This window comes from Procambarus clarkii, chromosome 25 (assembly GCF_040958095.1).
Source record: "Procambarus clarkii isolate CNS0578487 chromosome 25, FALCON_Pclarkii_2.0, whole genome shotgun sequence".
Lineage (NCBI taxonomy): Eukaryota > Metazoa > Arthropoda > Malacostraca > Decapoda > Cambaridae > Procambarus > Procambarus clarkii.
This window is the reverse complement of record NC_091174.1, coordinates 4,546,589-4,572,995: the sequence shown is the minus strand read 5'-3', so window position 1 is coordinate 4,572,995 and position 26,407 is coordinate 4,546,589. Positions and strand designations below refer to the sequence as shown.

The 26,407-nt window shown below is 42.6% G+C and overlaps 1 protein-coding gene across 2 annotated transcripts in view; it reads left to right on the top strand.

Moving 5' to 3' along the window:
* Window positions 1–26,210, top strand: part of LOC123756396 (synaptotagmin-15) — a 96,267-nt gene extending 70,057 nt beyond the window's left edge. For both annotated transcript variants that reach the window (XM_069331190.1, XM_069331189.1), the window contains 9 exons: window positions 11,933–12,113; window positions 16,782–16,915; window positions 17,141–17,293; window positions 17,875–18,085; window positions 19,054–19,147; window positions 21,239–21,439; window positions 21,630–21,740; window positions 22,071–22,272; window positions 23,130–26,210. In XM_069331190.1, coding sequence (XP_069187291.1) covers window positions 11,933–12,113; window positions 16,782–16,915; window positions 17,141–17,293; window positions 17,875–18,085; window positions 19,054–19,147; window positions 21,239–21,439; window positions 21,630–21,740; window positions 22,071–22,272; window positions 23,130–23,257 — 1,415 coding nt within the window. In that variant the 3' untranslated portion in view covers window positions 23,258–26,210. The remainder of the gene's footprint in view (window positions 1–11,932; window positions 12,114–16,781; window positions 16,916–17,140; window positions 17,294–17,874; window positions 18,086–19,053; window positions 19,148–21,238; window positions 21,440–21,629; window positions 21,741–22,070; window positions 22,273–23,129) is intronic.
* The last annotated feature ends 197 nt before the right edge of the window (window positions 26,211–26,407 follow it).

Genomic DNA, 26,407 nt, shown 5'->3' with positions numbered 1-26,407 from the left:
GAGCCAGAGCTCAACCCCCGCAAGCACAACTAGGTGAGTACAACTAGGTGAGACACACACACACACACACACACACACACACACACACACACACACACACACACACACACACACACACACACACACACACACACATAGATACACACGACATATTAACAAAACATATACTCCGCGAAGCTGAATAAAGTCCAAATGTATGCCATTAGACTAATACCAAACCTGAGACGTAAGCGCTATAAGAAAAACTAAAGGAATTACACATAACTTCACTATGAGGCAAGTGTGAGAGGAAACATAATCACCACATACAAAATTCTCAGAGGAATTGACAGCCCAAACAACGATATAAAATTTTCATAAGTGATACACGACCGTGGGGACACAGGTGGCAACAAAGTGACAGTAGATAGAATGATTTCCGTGTCAGAGCAGCGAACAATGGCCCGCACTAGGACAGTGGTGCAAGCAGGCTGTATTCACACCTTTAAGAGTAGATAATGACAACCCCAAATTGGCTCACGAACCTCTACACCGATAGATTTAAGGTTTAGAAACGGTAACCAAGAGCCGAAGCTCTACTGCTGTAAGCACAATAGTAGCAGGCATCCATCAGTCTCAGGAGACTATGGAGTTGCTCTCTGGAGTGGCCTCTCCAGGGCGCAAAGCCAGGGTAGGTTGACATTGGGAAGAAGCTGTTACCCAAGCAGCAGGTCCTCCCTTCCCCAAACTTGGGATCTCCCACTCCATCTTCCCTCAACACAACACACTTCCTTTCCTTCCTACACGCCAAGCAGCCAGTATACCTCTCCAAGCTTCCCCGTGAAGAATTATATATCAATAATATGTTGAGTCTCTACATCTCACTCTAGTGTGCTCAGGAAACACCAATTGGTTAAATACGTTGATTATTTGTTCGTTATTGTGGCACTTTTGCTTATTAACTGATGATTGAGCTCCACTAGTGCATTCTAGCCTTGTTTAGCTTAACAAATCTCTAGTGGGTGCAATCATACAATATTACTACTACTACTACTACTACTACATAGGTATGTAGTAAATAGCAGTAAATAGGTACCTGGGTGTTAGTCAGCTGTCACGGGCTGCTTCCTGGGGGTGGAGGCCTGGTCGAGGACCGGGCCGCGGGGACACTAAAGCCCCGAAATCATCTCAAGATAACCTCAAGATAACTACTACTACTATTAATAATAATAATAGTAATAATAATAATAATACTCTGACTTCACTTAACCTTGACTTTTAAGCGTCAGTAAATGTAGTGTGTTTACCATCTTTAAACTGTTGACTTTTTTATGAACTGGGTATTTACACACCTGTTGAATATTACATCCTAAAGTAATTATTAACATGCTACTGATGTTCGCTCTCTTACGGAACCCGTACATCTATCCTCAATCATGCTTTACGGGCTATTCATGCCCGTGCTACCTCTTGGGTGGCTTACTCTTCATCAATCAATCAATCATACTGCTTTTATTTTCATGCATTAAAGAGTGCCTGAACCTCTAACCCACAAGTTACAGCCCCGCTCCTGTGCCAGGTAAGTCCACTACGGGCTCACCATAGCCCGTGCTACTTGGAACTTTTTGTTCCCTGTAGCTGAATCTTAAACAACAACAACTCTAACCTACTAGGAGGCTATTTATAACACTAATAACCTCGGGGTTGTGACGTCTCCAAGATCGTAAACAATCTTATAACTGTAAACAAGGCTGCAGTTATTAAGGAAAAGATATACAGGTTTCTTAACGGGTTGATGAATCCTGATTTGTATTCCCGTTTTCTTAATGACCGTGTTTGGCTCTCGGGGGGGGGGGGGGAGTCCATCACCGATGTAAACAGCTTCTTGCACCACTGTAAACAGTTTACAGCACTGTTGTAAATTGTTTGCATCACTTTATTGTTTGTTAAAGTTCTTTTAATGTTGAAGGAAGCAATGGCAGGCTGTTGCGCTGCTGTTTGACGGTCCTGTGTATAGATTCTGTGTAAATCTAGTATGGTCTCTGTTTACCCCTAGTATAGGCCCTGTATAATTCTAGTATCCTAGTTAGATCTTGTTTAGGTCCTGTATAATCCCTATACAGTTTGTGTTTCAGTACCTTATAGCTTCTGTATAGGCCTTTTTTCAGACGTCCTGTCTGAAAAACTCGCTCGGACCAAAGCCCTCAAATGAAGCTGTTACCCAAGCAGCTTCACTTGTCTACAGACCTTCACTACGCCTACAGACCTTTACCTTGGGGTCTGTAGGCTTCCCTATTACAGACCAAAGACCACAATTGAGCCATAGTAGGTTGAATTTTTAATGTTGGTTACTAACAATAGACGGGTTGTGTCTAGGATCCGGATCCATTAGTCCGGATGTTATCTTTCATCGTTATATACAGAGCTATACACCAGCCTATACACATATCAAGGTATAGATATACTGAAATACACTCGTGAGTGTAGGAAATACTCAGAAAATCATAGGCTCACAAACACGCCATAATGAGAACAGGAAATCGAGTGAGCAAGCGGGAATTAGCATTAAATTTCGTCATTTTATTACTGGGATACTCAGACATAAATTAGCAGTATTCGGAGGTTTGGGCGAGGAAGAGTGGCTCTGGCTTCGCCAATAAAGTTCATATGAATGGAATTTGTATATTTATTGAAGTTAAACTAAAGTATAAGCAAGGCAGGTTTAATATGGTTTTGTTTAACCAGTGAATGTCTGTAAATCTGTATGAGTGTGGAAATTTGTACTCTCTCTTTCTCTCTCTCTCTCTCTCTCTCTCTCTCTCTCTCTCTCTCTCTCTCTCTCTCTCTCTCTCTCTCTCTCTCTCTCTCTCTCTCTCTCTCTCTCTCTCTCTCTCTCCTCTCTCAATTTTAACTCAAATTTAGTATTTTGTGAAAATAAGATTAAGTTGTTTTCCCATTTAACTAATATATCCTGAAAAGAAACCCGCCTTAAGTATTTTTAGTTAACAACACCTTATATATAAGTGAATTTTTATTGAACTAAGACGTGTTATTGTAGCACTCTAGACGCTAATTATTGTGACGGAAATAGTTTGTATAATATTAGTAATAAACCTTCTACTAAATACAATAAATAATAATAATAATAATAAGATGATGATGGTGAAAATAACGAAGAAGCACTGGGAATGTAACGCAATACAGTTCGACCAACAAGCGAATCTCTGAGAATCCGAATCCAGCTGTCACGAACGCTCAATACCAAAACAAAAGACCTGTCCTTATCCCTCCGCGGACAGACCATATGGGCTCTCTTCCTCCCCTGATCGACTTGCCTCCTTTATAAGCCGCCCTCGCTGACCGCCAGGCGCAAGAACACCTCAAATTTGGCGCCAAACGCCTGAAGAATACGCGATAATTTCAGAAACTCTAAATCTAAAACGTGTTAGATGGTTTTCAACCATTTCTACTAGAACAGGAAAGTTAGACTGAGGTGATCTGAGTAATTATAAGTGCCGAGGGTTTTATGGAGGGAACTTCAAGAAACTTGAAGTTATTTTGGCTTGAAGCTTCGTGTTTTCCTCTTGGTGTGAGTTATGGTCGAGCACGTCGACCTGACCTTCAGAGCGACGACCAGACATTTTGTGTGAGGCTTTGTCTTCACCCTCTCGCTGTTCTCCGCCGGGTGGGGGAGGGGGAAGAGTCGTTTGAAGGAGGCATCTTCCACCGTTTGAAGGAGGCATCTTCCACCGTTTGAAGCAGGCACCTCCTACCGTTTGAAGCAGGCACCTCCTCCTGTTTGAAGGAGGCACCTCCCACCGTTTGAAGCAGGCACCTCCTACCGTTTGAAGCAGGCAACTCCTCCTGTTTGAAGGAGGCACCTCCCACCATTTGAAGCAGGCACCTCCCACCATTTGAAGCAGGCACCTCCCACCATTCGAAGCAGGCACCTCCTACCGTTTGAAACAGGCACCTCCCACCGTTCGAAGCAGGCACCTCCTACCGTTTGAAGCAGGCACCTCCCATATAATGAACACAGCTAACGTAGACAAAACACTTAAAATGAACGTAGATTCTACATGTCTATGACGCTTCCGTAACATTGTGGCCTGTATGCCACACTCTGGACTCTACCACACACACACTGGACTCTACCACACACACACACTGGACTCTGCCACACACACACACTGGACTCTACCACACACACACTCAGGTCTCTATGACATACAATTAAGTCTTCTTAACAGTCAATTGGAGAATATCGCTCAACAAATATTGCATTTTGGCTTAATAGGTAAAAAAAAAAAAACTGCAGCGCCTCGTCTGGAAAAATACACATGAAATTATAATTGGAGCTTGTGAATACTGGATGGTATTATCCAGCAGCTGAGTGGCGGTGATAAGAGGAGGGTAATGGCTTCCGTATTCCACACACCATGACCTGGGGCCAGATTCACGAAGTAGTTACGCAAGCACTTACGAACCTGTACATTTTTTCTCGAGCATTGGCGACTTTGTGTACAGTCATTAAACAGTTAATGAGCTCGGAAGCACCAGGAGGCTGTTTATAACAATAACAACAGTTGATTGGCAAGTTTTCATGCTTGTAAACTGTTTAATAAATGTAACCAAAGCTGTCAAAGATTGAGGAAAGATGTACACATTCGTAAGTACTTGCGTAACTGCTTCGTGAATCTGGCCCCCTGGTGTCAATGGGGGATAAGGTCATGGTGAGAATGGGGAAGATGAGGTACATGAGGAGGATTGGGTCATGAGGCCAATGGGGAGTTCTATGTATAGTTAGGCGTAGGTTAGGTTAGGTTAGGTTAGGTGTTTAGTTATTGTTGTTATAGATTCAGCTACTCGGAACAAGTTCCGAGTAGCACAGGCTATGGTGAGCCCGTAGTGGACTTACCTGGCACAAGACCGGTGCTATGAGGTGTAGTCGTGTGTAAATAGTTTATTTTTTTCACTATATTTCTCTCTCTCTCTCTCTCTCTCTCTCTCTCTCTCTCTCTCTCTCTCTCTCTCTCTCTCTCTCTCTCTCTCTCTCTCTCCCTCTCTCTCTCTCTCTCTCTCTCTCTCTCTCTCTCTCTCTCTCTCTCTCTCTCTCTCTCTCTCTCTCTCTCTCTCTCTCTCTCTCTCTCTCTCTCTCCTCTCTCTCTCTCTCTCTCTCTCTCTCTCTCTCTCTCTCTCTCTCTCTCTCTCTCTCTCTCGACTGAATTTACGAGAATTTGGCCTTTGTTGATGAGGACGGGCTGTTGGACGGGCTACGTCCAGGCTAGGCTGCCCGTCCTCATCAATAACAGCTATCTTGAGATTCTTGAGGTTATCTTGAGATGATTTCGGGGCTTTAGTGTCCCCGCGGCCCGGTCCTCGACCAGGCCTCCACCCCCAGGAAGCAGCCCGTGATAGCTGACTAACTCCCAGGTACCTATTTACTGCTAGGTAACAGGGGCATAGGGTGAAAGAAACCGCCCATTGTGGTCTGTCCGCTCAGCCACCGGCTCTCTAGATAGGCTAGATAGGGAGGCTAGACAGTCATTCCATACAACAGCCAAAGTATGGTAACTTTGGCTGTTATATGGTAACTATAATAGTATTATAGTAACTGTATCCATACAATTTGTGAGTGAATGACGCTATGAGCACGACTCACAACTGATGACGTTCGAACATTTATCAAACAACACTTTGACAACAACCGTTGATTGACAGTTGAGAGGCGGGACCAAAGAGCCACAGCTCAACCCCCGCAAACACAACTAGGTGAATACTTTGCTGACGTCCGCTATTCGCCCCGCAACTCTGTCAATGTTCCACCCACGTATTTTAAAGGCAAATGATTGCCAACGGAACCTAAACATCCTAACCATGAACAAATCCACAAGGGCCGTGACGAGGTTTCGAACCTACATCCGAGAGCACCCCAGACGCTGCCGTAATCCCTAACCATATCTGAACTATTCCTGTTTCAAATGAAGAGCTTGTTACCACTGATGAATGTGTTGGTCGATGACCAGACCACACACTAGAAGGTGAAGGGACGACGACGTTTCGATCCGTCTTGGACCATTCTCAAGTCGACTGTGGTCCAGGTCCGGACCGAAACGTCGTCGTCCCTTCACCTTCTAGTGTGTGGTCTGGTCAACATACTTCAGCCACGTTATTGTGACTCATCGCCTGCGAATGTGTTGATCGCTCCATGTCCACAGCAAGCACCAACAGTCAAGTGTACCATCATACGGGAACAGTTAGCGGCAGAGTGGTCCGCGCATGCGCAAGAAGATACACGATTGTAATTAATCTCCTTTTTATAATGGCGGCGTTAGTCCTAATCTCTTAATCTCCAATTTAATTTACTTTTACCATAGCCCCCGTCACGTATTTTTTTTCTAATTACCTGGTTTGTAGTTAAAATATTCCTTACATTGTTGTTGTTTAAGATTCACTACTTGGAACAAAAAGTTCCAAGTAGCACGGCCTATGGTGAGCCCGTAGTTATATTCCTTACAGCTCTATAGTTTGTAAGGGGCTTTAAATATATATATATATATATATATATATATATATATATATATATATATATATATATATATATATATATATATATATATATATATATATATATATTTATATATTTTTTAAACAAAAAACTTTGTTTCAATTATTTTAAACGAACATTCAGCCCAGAACCAGTCAAGTTCCATTACGTATCCCAGATGGAGTGTTCCATTAGCCATCCCAGAGGGAGTGAGCCAAACGGAATGCTAAAAATTGGAATTCCATTTAATAACCGTAAAGGTATCTATCAAATATTAAACTATAGTTTACAGTCATAAATTGATTCCTATAAGCCGGTTGGATAGAAGGAAATTCAGTAGTCTACTTTACTATCATAATCTCTACGATGCTGTTTACATATAACTGAAACCTGTGATAAAGTTCATTGGGCGAATTTACATATTGTGATTTATTCTATTACTGGGAAATATATGTACCGAGTGAATTACATTAAAAATAACATGTCGATTACCATGTCGTAACTCAGTCGATTAAGGCAGCGTCTGGGATGCTCTCGGACGTAGATTCGAACCCTCGTCACGGCCTTTGTGGATTTGTTTACATTAAAAAGCTTATAGTTACGTTACATACTTACCATCTGCCAGTGTTGCAATATAACCCATCGTGCCAGCGTTGCAATGGACCCTCTTTCTGAACGCTTCTAACTAGCGAATACTGAGGGACCTCTCTTAATGATGTCATTAACTTATTGACGTCAAACAATCTTTTGCTCTGACTTAAGAGAGACCGCGCCATGGAGGCCGTATTGATCTGCAGATGCAATGCCCCCAGATACACCATTCATCATCAGATCTAAAAGTATCATCAATTATATTTAAGGGTCTGACGGCTGAGTGGACAGCGCTCGGGGTTCGTAGTCCTAAGGTTCCGGGTTTGATCCCCGGCGGTGGCGGAAACAAATGGGCAAAGATTGTTTCACCCTGATGCCCCCTGTTCATCTAGCAGTAAATAGGTACCTGGGAGTTGGACAGCTGCTACGGGCTGCTTCCTGGGGATATGTAGCAAACAGGAGGCCTGGTCGAGGACCGGACCGCGGGGACGCTAAGCCCCGAAATCATCTCAAGATAACCTCAAGATAACCTCAAGAGACCGTGACGATTAACAGAGGGGAAAACCAAATAGTTTCGACAAGATTAATGTCTAGCCGCTCAATTACAGTCTGTGGGAATCTCCATCATTGCCTGTGATTGGTGGGTACGGCTACTGGCTGACCAATCACAGTCTATGAGACTCTCCATCATTGCCTGTGATTGGTGGGTACGGCTACTGGCTGACCAATCACAGTCTAGGAGACTTTTATATTATTGAATTTAGACAAATCAGAAACTTTTTTTAACCGCATCGTAAATAAAATACCTAACCTAGTTAAGCATACGCTCGCCTACTAATTCTAAGGCCTAATATATGCTATCTTAGGCCTAATATAGTACATATACATGTGCTATACTAGACCTAGGAGTATTTAAGTTCGGTTTTTAGCCTTATTTTTCCGGACTACGAAATTAATGAGCGGTTTACTGGTTTACCATCACTAGATATTGGTACTTATAGTAACTTATGGACCCAAAAGTTACTTTTAAGTACTATCATATCAGTAGGCTGTATCCTTCATTATAGTTACAAAAATACTTTTCCTTTAATTCGCAATTCGCTGAAACATTCAAGTACATAATATTCTCAAAGAGAATAGGGGTGGTAGGAGAAGAAAATATCAAAGTGTTCAGTGAGGATCCACAAGGTCTTCCCTGAGTACTCTTTATTTTCTTCTCCGAGGCTATGGGTCCCTACCCTTGCACCAGAGGTGGTACCCCTTTTTAGGTAATATTCTCATGTCAACTTAAAATGGTAGCATCATCTCTCTCTCTCTCTCTCTCTCTCTCTCTCTCTCTCTCTCTCTCTCTCTCTCTCTCTCTCTCTCCCTCCCTGGTTTCCACCCTACCATTGCTATATACAGTCTCTCCCCCGTTCATAAATATATCCAGTATACTTCCTCCCTCTCACAATAGACCGCTGCCGCTGCCCACCCTCCTGAAGACTAGATCACTGAGACAGGAGAGAGAGAGAGAGAGAGAGAGAGAGAGAGAGAGAGAGAGAGAGAGAGAGAGAGAGAGAGAGAGAGAGAGAGAGAGAGAGAGAGAGGGGGGGGGGGGAGGGGGAATTGCAAAAAATTAATCAATGTAAAATGAACAATAAACATTACAAAAGTTCAAATTTGAACATTGTTCATCCTTAGGTATGTCAAAATCCCTTTCCCTCTCTCTCCACTCCATTCCTCTATTTCCACTCTCTAGCAGGGAATTTTGAGGACTTTGTAGAAGCCAATTCCTGCTTGAATTCCCTTTATCCTATCATCGGCTGGTGATCCCTTGCATTCAGCGCAGATCAGACAATACCTTCTCTCTTCTTTACTACCTTACAACCTTCTCCTATTCCTTTCTCACTTTCTCATTTCTCTCTCTCTTACTCATTTTCTTGCTCTTCTTCTCTCATCCTCCCTTTCTTGTTTCTCTCATGTTCTCTCTTTCTCTCTCTCTCTCTCTCTCTCTCTCTCTCTCTCTCTCTCTCTCTCTCTCTCTCTCTCTCTCTCTCTCTCTCTCTCTCTCTCTCTCTCTCTCTCTCTCTCTCTCTCTTCCCTGCGCTGTTACTCACTCTACTCATGCAGTTAATCTACTAGTGCAGTTAATCTCAGCATGTAACTAAGTCTGGGAGCTATAGTTATTCTACTGTCTGTCTTGTCCCATGTAATCCTCTTCCTTCTGTCCTATCCACCAACTTGTCTTCCTTTTCCGCTATCTACATTCACCTGTTTTTGTCCCTTACGTTCCCTCCTTCCTCTGTCTTCCCACATGTCTCCTGTGCCGGGTGAGGACGACGGGCTCACCATAGCCCGTGCTGCTTGGAACTATTTGTTACGTGTAGCTGTTTCTAAAGCAACAACACTCTCTCTTCCTCTCCCTCCCTCGCTTTCATTCAGGCTTTCTTTCCTTCCAGTTTCATCCCTTTCGCTTCTCGCTTTCCTTTCACTTTCACTGTTCTTGTCTGACCGAAACTTGTGTCTTCAGTGTGTGCCTGTGTCTTGAGTGTGTACCTGTGTCTTCAGTGTGTGCCTGTGTCTTGAGTGTGTACCTGTGTCTTGAGTGTGTGCCTGTGTCTTCAGTGTGTGCCTGTGTCTTCAGTGTGTGCCTGTGTCTTGAGTGTGTGCCTGTGTCTTCAGTGTGTGCCTGTGTCTTCAGTGTGTGCCTGTGTCTTGAGTGTGTACCTGTGTCTTCAGTGTGTGCCTGTGTCTTGAGTGTGTACCTGTGTCTTCAGTGTGTGCCTGTGTCTATCTGTATGTATCCCTCTGCTTCATACACTAAAAATGTTGTATTCATATCTCCCTTTACCCACCTGTTCATTCCTCTATGTATCAGTCCAGGATAGCGAGGAATTTTTTCGTTGGATGCAACAGTAGATAACAAATTGTACAATGGAACCGATCGCGGGAAAAACTGGATTCACACCCAGTCCGAAATTGCATTGGTCCGCCCGTGAAAACATCCCATTTTTCTCTGATGGAACCCTCCTCACGCCCCGTTCCGGTGATTTAAGCGAGCTCCTGCGACCTTCGTGAGGGGGAGAATGGTATTTTACCAGATTTGTATGTGTAACTAACCTATTTATGATTACGTATTTGGGGGTTCATTATGTTCCATATTCGTTTAGTTAATTTAGGTGGACGTTTTCTATGCTTTTGGTATGTACCGACTTTTGTAATGAGATGCAGTCGTTCTTAATACGGTCTGAGGATAGACACGTACTTTTATCTCTTTTTTTTTACTGTGTGTGTGTGTGTGTGTGTGTGTGTGTGTGTGTGTGTGTGTGTGTGTGTGTGTGTGTGTGTGTGTGTGTGTGTGTGTACTCACCTCACCTATTTGTGCTTGCGGGGGTTGAGCTTTGACCCTTTGGTCCCGCCTCTCAACCGTCAATCAACTGGTATACAGATTCCTGAGATTCCTGTGTGTGTGTGTGTGTGTGTGAGTGTGTCTTTTGAAACTGCTTATAGATACCAATTTTAGATATAATAATATACATCTGAATTCACGTAAGATGGATTTACCATAGCATCTACCCAGGACAGTGAGTGATCTTTCCCAAGATCAACAAGCCATGGTCCCCAAGGAAGGTGATCCCTAGTGGGGAATGGAGATCATGAAGAACAGGAAGGATGGAGTGTGATATCCCCAAGGAAGGTGACCCCAAGTTGGGGGATGGATAGCTGGGAAAACACCGTAAGGGTGGAGTGTGAACTGTCAGACGAGGAAGAAACGCCCTTACCGAGCGCTTGTGATTTTCTCTCGTGACGATGTTAAAAAGAGGATGAAGGACGTCAAAGAGAATGGGGTATTGTTGGGGGGCGGTCTTCCAGCGGGGACTAAAGTGTAGGTGGGGGTGTTACTCTATGTGCTTAAAGGACCAGCAGCTTTTTGCCTCTGGGCCCCCTGCCTGCCTCTTAGCCACAATGGCACATAGCCCTTTTGGTATTTTATCATAGTGTCTCTGTGCAGTATGTTAGTCTCTCTCTCACTTTAGTTCCTGAATGATTTGGTTTGGTCATCTTCAGTATGTGCTTACTACTCACCGATCAGTACTTACCAATCAGTGTCCAAGAGGGAGTGAGATCTAGCTCTTTATGCTCCGCCAACGAGCCAGTAATGTACTTAGAGTCTATAAATGCTTATAGAGAGCGTCGTAGTGTGAGTGGCATGTGATTGTGTGTGTGTGGATTGCACAATCGTGAGCATTCCCCCGATGCTCACGATTGTGATTTGTTTTAGATTCAATTCCTTGGAACAAAAATAAAAAATAAAAAGCCAAATCCTCCCCCCTCCTCCTCCTCCAACTGTCTGTCATTAACTAATACTCTATTATTATTATTATTATTATTATTATTAGTATTATTATTATTATTATTATTATTATTATTATTATTATTATGACTATTATTTATTATAATAATTTGTATTAATATTATTATTTATAATTATGAATAACAGTATAAATATGGAAGGAAAATAAATGCTTAAGGTCTGACCATTAGACCACTGGCCCTGCATGCATTTACAGCCAACAGTTTGAGAATCATTTACAACCAACATTTTGAGAGTTTGATTGACTTTAAACCTAAAACATATAATGGGGAAGCTATAATGAAGATATGTGATATAATTAATGCTTTTATATACTATTATATATCAAGGGCCTAAAAGGTCGCATTTTTATGTATACTGATGAAGGTCAATTGTTATATAGGATGATGTTGAGTGATGTTCATATATTGGCTCTTGGTCACCCTCTCTCTCTCTCTCCCTTGTGGTGAACGACCCAGGCGTAGTGAATGGCGTGAGTTGGTGGGGCGCAGCTGCGGGCGTGGCTGGCAGCTTGGGCGTGGTGCTGGTGCTGGTTGTGGGCGTGTGGGCGGCCAGACGGTGGGCGGCCAGGAAGAACTCCGAGGAACGACAACAGATTCTGCTCTGGCCGGGAGTTGGGGCCCAACCTTGTAGCTTCCAGTAAGTCCCATGCACACACACTCGCTCTCTACACACCTCCAAATCACATATATATTTGTTTACCAATATGACAATTGTGCAAGATGCAAGCACTCAGGGAATGGAAGGCATCAGTACAAGACACAAGACTCACATACATGTAGTGTTGCATGGGATGAGAGAAGTCAAACCATGCAACACTACATGTATGTGAGTCAAAACACCCATTTCACTTATGGTAAAAGGAGAAATGCTTGGAGTGACTCTGTGTACATGCGGCTCAGGCTTGGGTACAAATATTACTGGGAATATGGGATAGATGTTCATGGTAATGACACGAAGTGTAAACTATGTGGTATGTTAAGGTCTCACACCCTTGCCCATTATATTCTTGATTGTCCGTTGATTAATGTATATAGAAACACTGAGATAAGGACTGTTCCTGAACAAATAGCCTGGATGTGTCACAACGGAAAGGTTGATGATATTCTTGAGAGATATAAGAATTTTGCACCAAGATTGTAATATTTTGTTGAATTATCTGCAGGTGTCTTGCAAATTGTCTATACAGTATACCTAGGTCATAAAAGTATTTGTGTGTACGTCTGATAACATACTACTTGTGAAGGAGGAAATGTATATTTTTACCTCTCAGAATGTTTGGTAATGTGTTTATTTGTGATGTGTGTCTATGTATATATTAACACGTTGTACTGAATGGGGTGAGAATAGCTTGAGCTACCTCATCCCTTTGTGTGTATTTTACCTCAATAAACTTATTTCAATTTCAATTTCAAGACACATGGGATAGCACTCCATTTTCTGTATTTTGCACAAGTAAATTCTTAGCCAACAGAAAATGATAAAAATCTATAAACAAAAAGATGAGGACAAACTATCATATTTAGGCCTACCACAAGCATCCCCCCCCCCCACACGCCTTATATAGTAAATGTTACAGAACTGTATAATTAATTAAAAATATAATTAATGTCATACAAGAGGTCTTGTGTACAAGATATAAACATATACATTTTGAACAAACAGGTAAAGACATAAAATACACAGTAAAACAACATGAATGTATATATTTGTTTGTTAGCAAACTAGTGCATTGTTTACATAGATGTAAATCCAATTGATCATAAATCAATTTACATAGATGTAAATCCCATAGTTCTCATCCTATTGTTTTTCCAGCAAACATAAAACATTTGTAAACATTTTTTAAATGGTGCCACAAAGGTAACTTTATAACTATTAATTTAAATACGTATTTCTAACGTTATTAAAACCATTAGAGATAACTAAAAAAATATATTCAATTGCCTCAAAATGCCAGGTGTCTTAAAACTAATGGTACACATTTTGAGTCAGCACTTACTGTTCACTATTAATGTAATTTGAATATGATTCCTGGAATACTATCACTATTGTATATATATATATATATATATATATATATATATATATATATATATATATATATATATATATATATATATATATATATATATATATATATATGTGTGTGTGTGTGTGTGACTTGTATGGTTCCAAACTGTACTTGTACATATTCACAGTGGTTCTTCTTGTACCTGAACCTCTATTGTTGCTCGCTGTTGCACTCACGTCTTCAAATATATATAATAAACTGTTGCTGTTTGCAATTTGTTTAATATATAATTTTGTATATAAGCAGTCTGTCCAAAATGTAACAGTCTCGCATCTGTGTGTGTGTGTGTGTACTCACCTAGTTGTACTCACCTAGTTGTGTCTGCAGGATCGAGCATTGACTCTTGGATCCCGCCTTTCGAGCATCGGTTGCTTACAGCAATGACTCCTGTCCTATTTCCCTATCATACCTGGTTTTAAAATTATGAATAGTATTTGCTTCCACAACCTGTTCCTGAAGTGCATTCCATTTCCCCACTACGTGTGTGATTATGTGTGTGTGTGTGTGTGTGTGTGTGTGTGTGTGTGTGTGTGTGTGTGTGTGTGTGTGTGTGTGTGTGTGTGTGTGTGTGTGTGTGTGTGTGTACGTGTGTGTGTGGATGTGTCACTTCTTATGAAAGACTGACTTAAGCTGACAAACTCAATAACCGTTCATTAATTTCAAGATAATTCTTATCAGCTCTTGGATAGATGACGTCAAACAGAGAGAGAGAGAGAGAGAGAGAGAGAGAGAGAGAGAGAGATGTTCTTATCAACAAATCCGTTACTTACTATATGAAACAGGACAGCGATTTGTTGACATTATGGGACACTAGTAGGCGGATATTAGTAGTAAACATGAATAGGCGAATGATAACAGTAAAGTTACTATTAGTAGTAAAGAGGGTGATATAAAATAGTTGTGAAAAGTGTGGATTATGTCGACTGACGTTTACAATGCCGGGACACTCTTTCCTGTGATGGAGAGTGTATGCTTTTGTGGGGGGGGGTCATTGAACACGCTGTGTCTGTCTGTGTCTCTCTGTCTCTGCCTCTGTCTGTCTGTCTCTCTGTCTCTCTGTCTCTCTGTCTCTCTCTCTCTCTCTCTCTCTCTCTCTCTCTCTCTCTCTCTCTCTCTCTCTCTCTCTCTCTCTCTCTCTCTCTCTCTCTCTCTCTCTCGTAGTTGGCAGCCGCAGTTAAAAAGACTAGCAGTTAAAAGACGATTAAGTAGACACAAATAGGTGTCTACTTAATACACACACACACACACACACACAGACACACACACACACACACACACACACACACACACACACACACACACACACACACACACACACACACACACACACACACACACACACACACACAGTGTGTGGGGCCTCGTAGCCTGGTGTGGGGCCTCGTAGCCTGGTGGATAGCGCGCAGGATTCGTAATTCTGTGGCGCGGGTTCGATTCCCGCACGATGCAGAAACAAATGGGCAAAGTTTCTTTCACCCTGAATGCCCCTGTTACCTAGCAGTAAATAGGTACCTGGGAGTTAGTCAGCTGTCACGGGCTGCTTCCTGGGGTGGGTGTGTGTGTGTGTGTGGTGTAGAAAAAAAAAAAAAAAAAAAAAAAAGTAGTTAGTAAACAGTTGGTTGAGAGGCGGGCCGAAAGAGCAAAGCTCAACCCCCGTAAAAACACAACTAGTAACACAACTAGTAAACACACACTGGTAATATTTTCCCCCCTTCCGTTATGAGTATGACAGCTGCCTGCCACACTCATGGCTGCAATTGTTCTTCACGCTGCCTCCAGACGCCGGGAGAGGAGGGAGAGGAGAGAGGGGAGTGTGCTGGGAAAGGAGAGAAGTGGGGGGGGAGGGGGGGGGGGGAAGTGTGAGAGAAAGGATGAGAAATATTTAGGTGTGTCCTTATTTCGTGTGTGTGTATACTCACCTAGTTGTACTCACCTAGTTGGGTACAACGAGTGTGTGTGTGTGTGTGTGTGTGTGTGTGTGTGTGTGCTCACCTAATTGCTCACCTAATTGTGCTTGCGGGGGTTGAGCTCTGGCTCTTTGGTCCCGCCTCTCAACCGTCAATCAACTGGTGTACAGATTCCTGAGCCTATTGGGCTCTATCATATCTACATTTGAAACTGTGAATGGAGTCAGCCTCCACCACATCACTTCCTAATGCATTCCATTTGCTAACTACTCTGACACTGAAAAAGTTCTTTCTAACGTCTCTGTGGCTCATTTGGGTACTCAGCTTCCACCTGTGTCCCCTTGTTCGCGTCCCACCACCTTGTTCGTGTGTGTGTGTGTGTGTGTGTGTGTGTGTGTGTGTGTGGGTGGGTGGGTTTGTGTGCGTGTGTGTGTGTGTGTGTGTGTGTGTGTGTGTGTGTGTGTGTGTGTGTGTGTGTGTGTGTGTGTGTGTGTGTGTGTGTGGGTGGGTGGGTTTGTGTGCGTGTACTCACCTATTTGTGTCTGCAGGAGAGTTACAGCTCTTAAACCCGGTCTCTTCAGCCTAATACAACGTTATCTAATGCAATGATTCGTGACTGATCTATCATAGCTAATGTATTAATTGTTAATTTATTTGCCTTATACAACCTGCTCATATTAGTTTATTGAATTTGACTACTATTTTTACGCTATTTAAAAACGTTCTGCCATCTGTATGGGTTCATCTGTATGGGTTCATCTGTATGGGTTCATCTGTATGGGTTCATCTGTATCTCAAGGTTACACCCATGAAACTCTCGTTCTGAAACTCAAATTCCCTAACTATTTTGTGTGTCTCGATCATGTTTCCCTCTCTCTCTCTCTCTCTCTCTCTCTCTCTCTCTCTCTCTCTCTCTCTCTCTCTCTCTCTCTCTCTCTCTCTCTCTCTCTCTCTCTCTCTCCACTCTGGTATCTTGCCTTGTCACTCCTGCCTGCTTCTCCAACTTGTCGAAGGCTTTTATGGTAATCCAAACATATGCAATTTATCCACTTTTGTCAATCTTCGGCCGCCCTTCGTGGAAAGCTTTCTGGCATGTGCGTTTTAAAGTGTGTGTGTGTGTGTGTGTGTGTGTGTGTGTGTGTGTGTGTGTGTGTGTGTGTGTGTGTGTGTGTGTGTGTGTGTGTGTGTGTGGGTGTGTGTGCTCGTGCGTCCAAGAGCTAACAGCTCGATGCTGCTGGCACAAACCGGTGGGTAACCACATACCCACACCCACATACCCAGTGACCTGCCCCATTACTCACACCTTCCCAACTGTTACTCCCGCAGGACGCGAGAGATCCGGTTCACCTTACCCCCGAGCCTCGCCCCTCTGGCCTCGGCCGTGACGGACGACGGACCTCCGGACTGTGACGCCGACGGGGACCTCCAGCCTCTCAACTCCAGTGCCGCCTTCACTGCCTGTACGTGTGGGTCCTCCTGGCGGCCGTCTCCTTCCCTAGATCCAGGAGACCATATTCAGGATGGAAGAGAAATACATAGTCTAGTAGATATGGCTCAGCTAGTGACGTGTGGTAGATTCGGTAGATGTGGTTGAGACATGAGCTAGTAGATGTCTGGAAGACGTGGTCTGGTAGATACCTTGTGTTGTCTAAGTAGTCAAGTGACTGTGGTTGTTCCTCTTCCAGGTGGGGGTGGGGGAAGCAGCGGGTCCTCGACGCAGGACTTCGCCTCTCCGTCTTCGACCTCCTTGGCGTCTCTCACCTCCCTGGACACCGCCGGGGGCAACAACGAAGCTCGGCGCAGTTCCATCTCCGACCTGCGCAGGCGCTCTCTCCAAGGTCAGTGGCTCGGCTACTGATTCACGCCCGAAGGGAAAGTCCATTCCCCTAAAGGTTTTACATTTTCCCTCCTGTAATTTTCCCCTTTTCCGAAAGTGTTTTTCCGTTTTCTTTGTGTAATTTCCCTTTTTGTGAAAGTGTATTTCGCTTTATTTGGGTAATTTTCCCTTTTTTCCGAAAGTTTATTTCCGTTTCCCCGATGAACAACACTTTATACATAACTCACAATTGTTTACGTTCGAACTTTATTCGAACAGGACTTCGGTGATTTTCTAATGGTCGAGGCAATCCTCCCTGAATGCTTTTATCCACGTAGTATAAATAAAAGCAATTGTCAACCAGCCAAAATACCTAACCTAACCTAACCTTCATCCTCAAACAATGTTTTCCCAAGCTACACCCGTCCACCAAGTTACATATCTAATATTTATAATGTAACACAAAACAATATTTTATCAAATATAAATTAAATAGGGGAAGCCAGCTGCTTTATTTTGTCAATGCCTTGAAGCCGGGATGTTACCACTCACATATACTGAATCTCCTGTTTAGGTGCTGTAACTCGTTCCTCGCCTGTACAGGATACAGCCTCGGCACACTGAATCCTGAGCTGTACCGGATCCCTGACCACCTGGACGACCCCTGTAACTACCCAGTAGGGCACCTAGGCCGACTGTTCCTCACTCTACACTACAGCCAGGAGAGCGAGAAGCTACAGGTGGGGCTCCTGCGGCTCAGAAACCTGCCGTCTAGGACCTTTGGCTCGACTAATGCTTGCGATCCTTATGTGAGGTGGGTGCTTTGGCAGCTGTGTTGTGAAGCTTCACCTACAGCTTCATCTCATCTGTTGCATGTGTTCACTTCTCTCATACATACTGAGTGTTAACTTGTATCCCTGTTTACGGGCTCGCTATAGCCCGTGCTACGTGGACATTTCGTTCTGAGTAGCTAAATCTAAGACTACATGTATCCCTGAGGTTATCTATGATTTCAGTGTACAACAAAAGGACACAGATTCAAGCTAGGGGAAACAAAGATGCCGAAAAAAATTAGAAAGTTTTCTTTTGCAGAGTGGTAGACAGGTGGAACACACACGGGTGTGTGTGTGTGTGTGTGGACTCACGTAATTGTGCTTGCGGGGGTTGAGTTCTGGCTCTTTGGTCCCGCCTCTCAACTGTCAATCAACTGGTGTACTGATTCCTGAGCCTACTGGACTCATATCTACACTTGAAACTGTGTATGGAGTCAGCCTCCACCACATCATTGCCTAATGCATTCCATCTGTTAACTACTCTGACACTGAAAAAGTTCTTTCTAACGTGTGTGTGTGTGTGTGTGTGTGTGTGTGTGTGTGTGTGTGTGTGTGTGTGTGTGTGTGTGTGTGTGTGTGTGTGCAAACTCAGTAGTTTACCTGTTTGTCCTATGTATATGTGGTAAGTTCTTGATTAAAATGGACTTAATCATATTATAATTTGTAAATACCAAATTAATATTAAGTCTTCAAAGCTGGAGAAAGTTTAGAAAGTCCTTCTGAATTCGGTAACACAAGTGCATTTCTAAGATCCAGTTCAGCTTTTGGGAATATGATATATATCCCCTTGGCAAGGACTGGGCCGTCATGTACAATAGGACAAACAGGTAAACCGCTGAGTTTGCGCCTCTCTCAACATTTGTATTCAGTTAGAAGTGCACAACATTCCACATTTGCTCCCTCCTCACTAACCCATTACCCACTAACCACCTCCTCCCGTCTCCTACAGACTCAGCGTGATGCCGGACGAGCGACGTTACCTGCAGACAAAACAGAAGAAGAAGACCTGCAACCCTGTCTTCGATGAGCACTTCGGCTTCCACGTGAGACCCGCAGCTCTCCTCCCTACACCTCACGTACACATATATATACACACACATGCATACATAATATTATTGACGGGAGACATCTCCCGTCACGCAGGGTGCAGTCGCACCTCCACAGATCTCCAGTATCATCTATTGATACTGGAAATGGCTCAAAAGGGCCACCACTTACGGGCTATTCATGCCCGTGCCACCTTTTGGGGGACTTAATCTTCATCTTCTTCATCTTCTACATAATTCACACACACACAATATATACTACATACACACACATATGTATATATCAAATATCAAATTAAAATCAAATATTTATTCAGGTAAAGTACATACATACAAGGTGAGATATAAAACATTGATGGATTTATAGATAGAGCTAGTACATACAATGCCTAAAGCCACTATTACGCAAAGCGTTTCGGGCAGAAACGAATACTACATATACTATATATACTACTACAATACTATATACTACATACACATACATGCATACATATCACATGCACACACATACATGCAGTGCCAGATTATCCATTAGGCACAGTAGACACAATGTCTAGGATCTACAAAAAAAGTAAACGAGGACTTCTCATGCCTCTTTTCTAAAGGATATTATTAAATTGATGCTGAGACACTTTTTCCATTTATTTATTGCTTAATCCTATTAGTATCTATGTGACTTTATTATATTCTATACTATTTAGATTTATTCTGGCTATAGATGAAAGCAAAATAGCAGGCACTAGCTGGTGTTATTAGTGAATATGATGTCGTAACTGGGCCTATATATCTTGGAGGTGCCTAAGGCCTACGGAAGTCTTAGTCCGGCCCTGCAGGCCATCCAGAGATATGCCTAATATTAGAAAATTCGGCCAAATATAGGAACATTAGGCGTAAGTAAATTACAGTATTAATATATATATTAATTAATATATATATTAATATATATATTAATTTCCTTTAATTGAACAATTAGTTTGCAGAGATTTAAGAAAATAAACAATATTGCAAGTACACATAACCTCGCAGAAGAAAGTAAAAGGCATCCAGGGAAGATTCTGTTGTTTCCCTGAATATTTGTTTAGTGGATTTTAAAATTCAGCAGTGTTTTATATTTTGACATTTACGGTTTCGGCGGGTAGGCGGTTCTACGAGTTTATAATCCTATGGGTGAAAAAGCATCTCCTGTTTTCTTTCCTAAATTATGGCTTATTGAGCTTGAAACCGTTGCTCCTTGTTTGTGTTACACCCGACTTTTTAAAGAAGCGGTCTGGATGAATATCCTCGAAATTATTCAGTGAAAAGTTTTGAAAAAAAAAATTTGAAAATAAAGTTTCGTTGAAATCAGTCCTGTCATGTCAGGTTTGAAGTATTTAGCCCCGTGGCCCTCAACTGTTCCCGGTGTGAGAGTCGATTTAATGCTGGAATTATTGAACAAATCCACAAGGGCCGTGACGAGGATTCGAACCTGCGTCCGGGAGCATCCCAGACACTGCCTTAATCGACTGAGGTACGACAGGGTTAAATTATTGTTATTGCCCGGTGTCGAGCGTTTTCCAGAGCAGACAAGTCGTTCCGGAGCGGAGGTACATTCAGCACTAACATTATAGTGAGTAAATATATCATAGTTCTTCATTACTTACGTAATGCTGGGAAGCTTTGGGTAATTAGACGGACCCTCGTGGGCATCCAAATCACCTGTCCGAGGATCACAAACAATGGCATTCGAGCCCAAAAGTGCCTCTAGCAGCACGCTGTTGGTTGGTTCATCATGTTTTATTCCATTTGATATTTCCCAACCCCCCTTTATATTTGTAATCCTCTTGCAGGCGATGAGTCACAATAACGTGGCGGAAGTATGTTGACCAGACCACACACTAGAAGTTGAAGGGACGACGACGTTTCGGTCCGTCCTGGACCATTCTCAAGTCGATTGTGGGGGCAGTGAGAGGGAGAATGGTCCAGGACGGACCGAAACGTGGTCGTCCCTTCACCTTCTAGTGTGTGGTCTGGTCAACATCAATGTAATCCTCTTGCCTTACATACACCCAACATTTTATTGTGACAATGTACCATATCTCTCTTTGGTAGATCCCTCTCCGGTGCGTGGCTGACAGGACTCTGAGGATCAGTGTGTTCGACGGGGGGCGACACAAGCGACTCCCAGCCATCGGCCACGTCTTCTGTCCCCTGGCCCAGGTGGTGGAGGACTCAGCGGCGGCGATCATAGCCGCTACGGCCACCAACGCCGCCGCCATCCCTGCCACTGTCATAGCCAGGGACCTGGTCAGGGTGAGTGACATGGTCTCTTCTCAGCGTCTACCAGCTTTGTTGTCCCTCTTTCGGGTTATAATATAAATATTCTGATGTACGAATTTTGTTGTCAAACCTGGCTTTAAAGTTGTGGTGGCTGGAGCTAACCACAGCTAACCACAGCTGGAGGTTGTGGCGGCTAACCTAATACTGGCCTTGTCTTATACAGGAGGAGGAATGTGAGGGTCGCAGCGACTTGGGAGAGGTCCTCGTCTCTCTCACATTCAACGATACTCTTCACCGTCTCACTCTCACTGTCTTCCAGGCCAGGGGACTCAAGGTGAGGCCTCTCTCTCTCTCTGTTCCCTCTTCCTGCCACCCCCCTCCCCTCTCCCTGTCCCCACTCACTGTCCCCACTCTTCCTGTCCCACTCACTGCCCCCCCCCTCTCCTTACCTCATCTCCCTGTCCCATCTGCCTGACTTCCTCCTTGTTCCATCAAATTCACTATAGTCACTCCAGTAGCACACAATAACTTACAATACTCACTACAGTAGCCATTCCAGTTCCCACGCTATAGCCGTTACAGTAGCCACACAATAGTCATTCCAGTAGCCATAATATAGTTACTACATTAGCACAAAGCAACTGCTCATGTCACTACATTGCAGGTGGGCGAAGGCGAGTCTGTGTCCTGGGTCAAGGTATCTCTCATGAGTCAGAGGCGGGCGATCAAGAGCAAGAAAACGACAATAGTGGCAGCGACCGACGACCCCCAGTATAACGAGTCCTTCCATTTCCGACCTCCGCCAGCCCTTGAGGGAGTTCACCTCAACATCCAACTCCATCTGGCCAATAATCCCACATCCAAAGGTGGCGAGTGCTGTTACTTGACCATTAGTACCTTTATTTCCAGATGTGACAGCTCTTAGTATTGTTTGGTTAATATCACAGGTGTTAGTGACCTTAAATGACCCTTAGAGAAAGTCTAGCGCGTAACCCACACCTGAAGTGATGTTCGATCATTATCCTTGTACCTTGTTACTGTGATAAATAACGTTGCTTATGTTAATGATTCGCAATGTAGGCGTGAGCGAGGAAATATTGTCTACCTCAATATTGTCTACCTCAGGGATGTCGTTCTAATTGGTATCAGGTCAAAATAATAGACACCCGCATTATATCAGTACATATACCAGACACTACAAAATCAACAAACATACTGGGAAACCCTATCAATAAACATGTTCATATTTACAATACACTGGTAACCCCTCCTCCCACTAGACTAACATGGGCACCAGAAGCCCTTATAGAACCATCATGGACACTGAACCCCCTTAATGAACCAAAATGTACACCAGAAGTCCTTACTGAATGAACATGGACACCATAAACAATTACTGAACAAACACCAGAAACTCTTACTGAACAGTCATTACACCAGGAATCCTTACTGAACTGACATGTACACCAGAAGCCCTTACTGAACAAATATGTGTACCAGAAACCCCTAACTGGACCAATATGTACACAAAACCCTTACTGAACCAACATGCAAACCAACATGAGAGTTGAGGCATATGAAGTAGAAATGGGACAGAGACTAACTGAATAAGCTGTTACTTTCAGATCTTAAAAGAGATATTAACTGGCTAGTTATCCTGTGGCACAGTAACATTTACCAGTCGTACTAAGTGTGAGGCTAATCATTGGTTTTCCTGTTGCAGGCCGCGTAGTGGGGCGTGTGGTGATTGGTTCCTTCATGTTCGCACGAGGAAGAGCTCTCAACCACTGGAACGAGGTCCTCTCAGCTCCGAAGGATGCCATCCAGTACTGGCACCCACTCACCGAGTAGTGTAACACCCACTGATCTCATAGTGCCCAGGATTGGCACTCAGAGGCCAAGTAGTGCCTAGTGTTGTCACCACTGACCAATAGTGCCCAGTGCCATTGTAAAAATATTCGTCGAAAAAGGAGAATAAACCCCCCATCCAGTCTCTGCACTGTGGAGACATTATGTTATCTGGAGAATGCTTGTGATATGTCTGCCTCTTATGTAGCTGCTCCAGTCTCTTGTTAATGTTACCTCATCTATATTGTACTATAAGCCCTCAACCAGTCACCAAGTGCTTCTCTAGTATCACCAAGCACTTCACTAGTATCACCGAGCCTTCAAGCAGTCACCAAGCCCTCAACCGGTCACCAAGCACTCCACTAGTATCTAGTATTGCCAGGCCCTCCACCTGTCACTAAGTGCTACTCTAGTATAACAAACCTTCAATTTATCACAAAGTGTTCCCTTATTAGCACAAAAATCCCCAAACTGTTACCCATTTTTGTTATTATCTCACAAGGTTCTTGACCTGTCACACCAAATGCTTCTCTCATCACCAAGACATCTACTTGTTTCTTCAAGTACTTCTTGAGCCATTAAGTCCTTGGGATTTTACCAACCAATTAGACCTGTAAAAACCTGTAAGACCTGTAACAGTTTGTATAATATATACACCCCTTTCATCCTATCCATTAACAAGAATTTGACTTCTCTATCTAGTATCCTTCCCCTGCCGTCTGTATCCTGATTCCTACCTTCTGTACCCTGCTTTCTACCTTCTGTATCCTGCCTCCTACCTTCTGTATCCTGTCTCCTACCTCTTGTATCCTTCCCCCTGCCTTCTGCAGCCTTCCCTTACCTTCTGTATCATTGCTCTATCTTTTGTTCCTTTTGCTTGCTGTAACCCAGGTCTATTGTATTGTAACAGTGAGTGTGGTGTGTGTCATTACAGTACCACTATAATACACTAATTAGAATCGTTAAGCTGTGAGGCTGGCAGTGTCTTGTTATATATGTGTAGGAGGCGAAGGAGATAAGAAGAGACTAATTGAAATTGAAATACTTTATTCATATATATGTATACATTTACAGTTGGACTTGATTACAGAAATTTTCAGTCAAATATTCACTGAAAACAAAATCATAAACATAACATGTAATATATGAAATTATATATTTATATATTATAAATTATAAAACTTATATAATAAATTATCAACTGTATTCTCAAGATATAAGATTTAGATTTCAAAGTTACATTAATCAGTGATTTAAACATCATTACACTTCTCAGGTTTATAGTAGGAAACTATTTGATCCCTAACAACTAATATAATGTGTTACAATAATGGGTGAACTAAAGAGGTGTCCATCAGTCAAAATCAAACTTAGTATTTTGAGCATAAAATGAGTCATATTTAGCTTACAATTTGAAAGGTGATATATATATATATATATATATATATATATATATATATATATATATATATATATATATATATATATATATATATATATATATATATATTTTAGGAAACCTTTATTGGTTTACAGTAGTCTTATGGTGGTGTCAGGAGTATAGGTAGAACAGTGTGGCGAAGGGCAGAGCTGTAGATAATAATGGTAAATATTTCAGCTATAGAGTAATGTGCTTATAGGGCCACAGCTGAGGTTAAGTGCAGTCTATTTGGTTATTATAGAGTGTGGTGAATGGGTCAGTTGTACACCGGTGTGGTGAATGGGTCAGTTGTACATCGGTGTGGTGAATGGGTCAGTTGTACACCGGTGTGGTGAATGGGTCAGTTGTACACCGGTGTGGTGAATGGGTCAGTTGTACACCAGTGTGGTGAATGGGTCAGTTGTACACCAGTGTGGTGAATGGGTCAGTTGTACACCGGTGTGGTGAATGGGTCAGTTGTACACCAGTGTGGTGAATGGGTCAGTTGTACACCAGTGTGGTGAATGGGTCAGTTGTACACCAGTGTGGTGAATGGGTCAGTTGTACACCAGTGTGGTGAATGGGTCAATTGTACACCTGTGTGGTGAATGGGTCAGTTGTACACCAGTGTGGTGAATGGGTCAATTGTACACCTGTGTGGTGAATGGGTCAGTTGTACACCAGTGTGGTAAATGGGTCAGTTGTACACCAGTGTGGTGAATGGGTCAGTTGTACACTAGTGTGGTGAATGGGTCAATTGTACACCTGTGTGGTGAATGGGTCAGTTGTACACCAGTGTGGTGAATGGGTCAATTGTACACCTGTGTGGTGAATGGGTCAGTTGTACACCAGTGTGGTGAATGGGTCAATTGTACACCTGTGTGGTGAATGAATCAATTGTAAATCAACATGGTCAATAGATCAAATGTACAATGTGGTGAATACAACACCGCAGAAGGTGACTAAAACAGTTACAGAAGAAACATCTTACACCTATAATATTATTACTGTCTTTGTCAACCTAGTCTATACACATCTACATACAGTATAATCATCCCATTTCCTTGGCTATGGACATGACCTATTATATATCTCATAATACTACGTACACATGTTCGAGAAAAGAACCACATCTAATATGTACGTCACTATTTTCTTATTTCAACACTATAATGATGCTATAATAAATTGTTATGGGTTTATATATATATATATATATATATATATATATATATATATATATATATATATATATATATATATATATATATATTATCAATATAACTCACACTATATATATATTTAATAATTTAGGTAAGTTACATAGAGGTATACTGTACAGATGTAGATTAAGGCGCAAGTGTATATTATAATGTATTAACCAAGACAGTCTTGTTATTAATGAATAAGAATGAATTAGACTTGTGTATCCTGAAGTACCTGTGCACTAGGTTAGTGTCTCCTCCGTGTTTAAGTCCAGTTAAGACAATACCATTGTAGTTATATTTAAGTGAATAAAAAACCCATTCATCTTGAATAAGTGTTTGTTTAGCCTTGTGAAGGGTGAAGCATATCCCGGACGAGACAGAAATGGTTGGGCACGTTGGAGGAAATTGATGCAGGACAGTTTCTTCCAAAGGTCAGATTTTATTTACCTGATTTTACCTGAGGGCCACTAATACTAGTAGCCTCGGCGAGGACAAGAAGGTGGCGGCTTGTCAAATGTCCCCCCC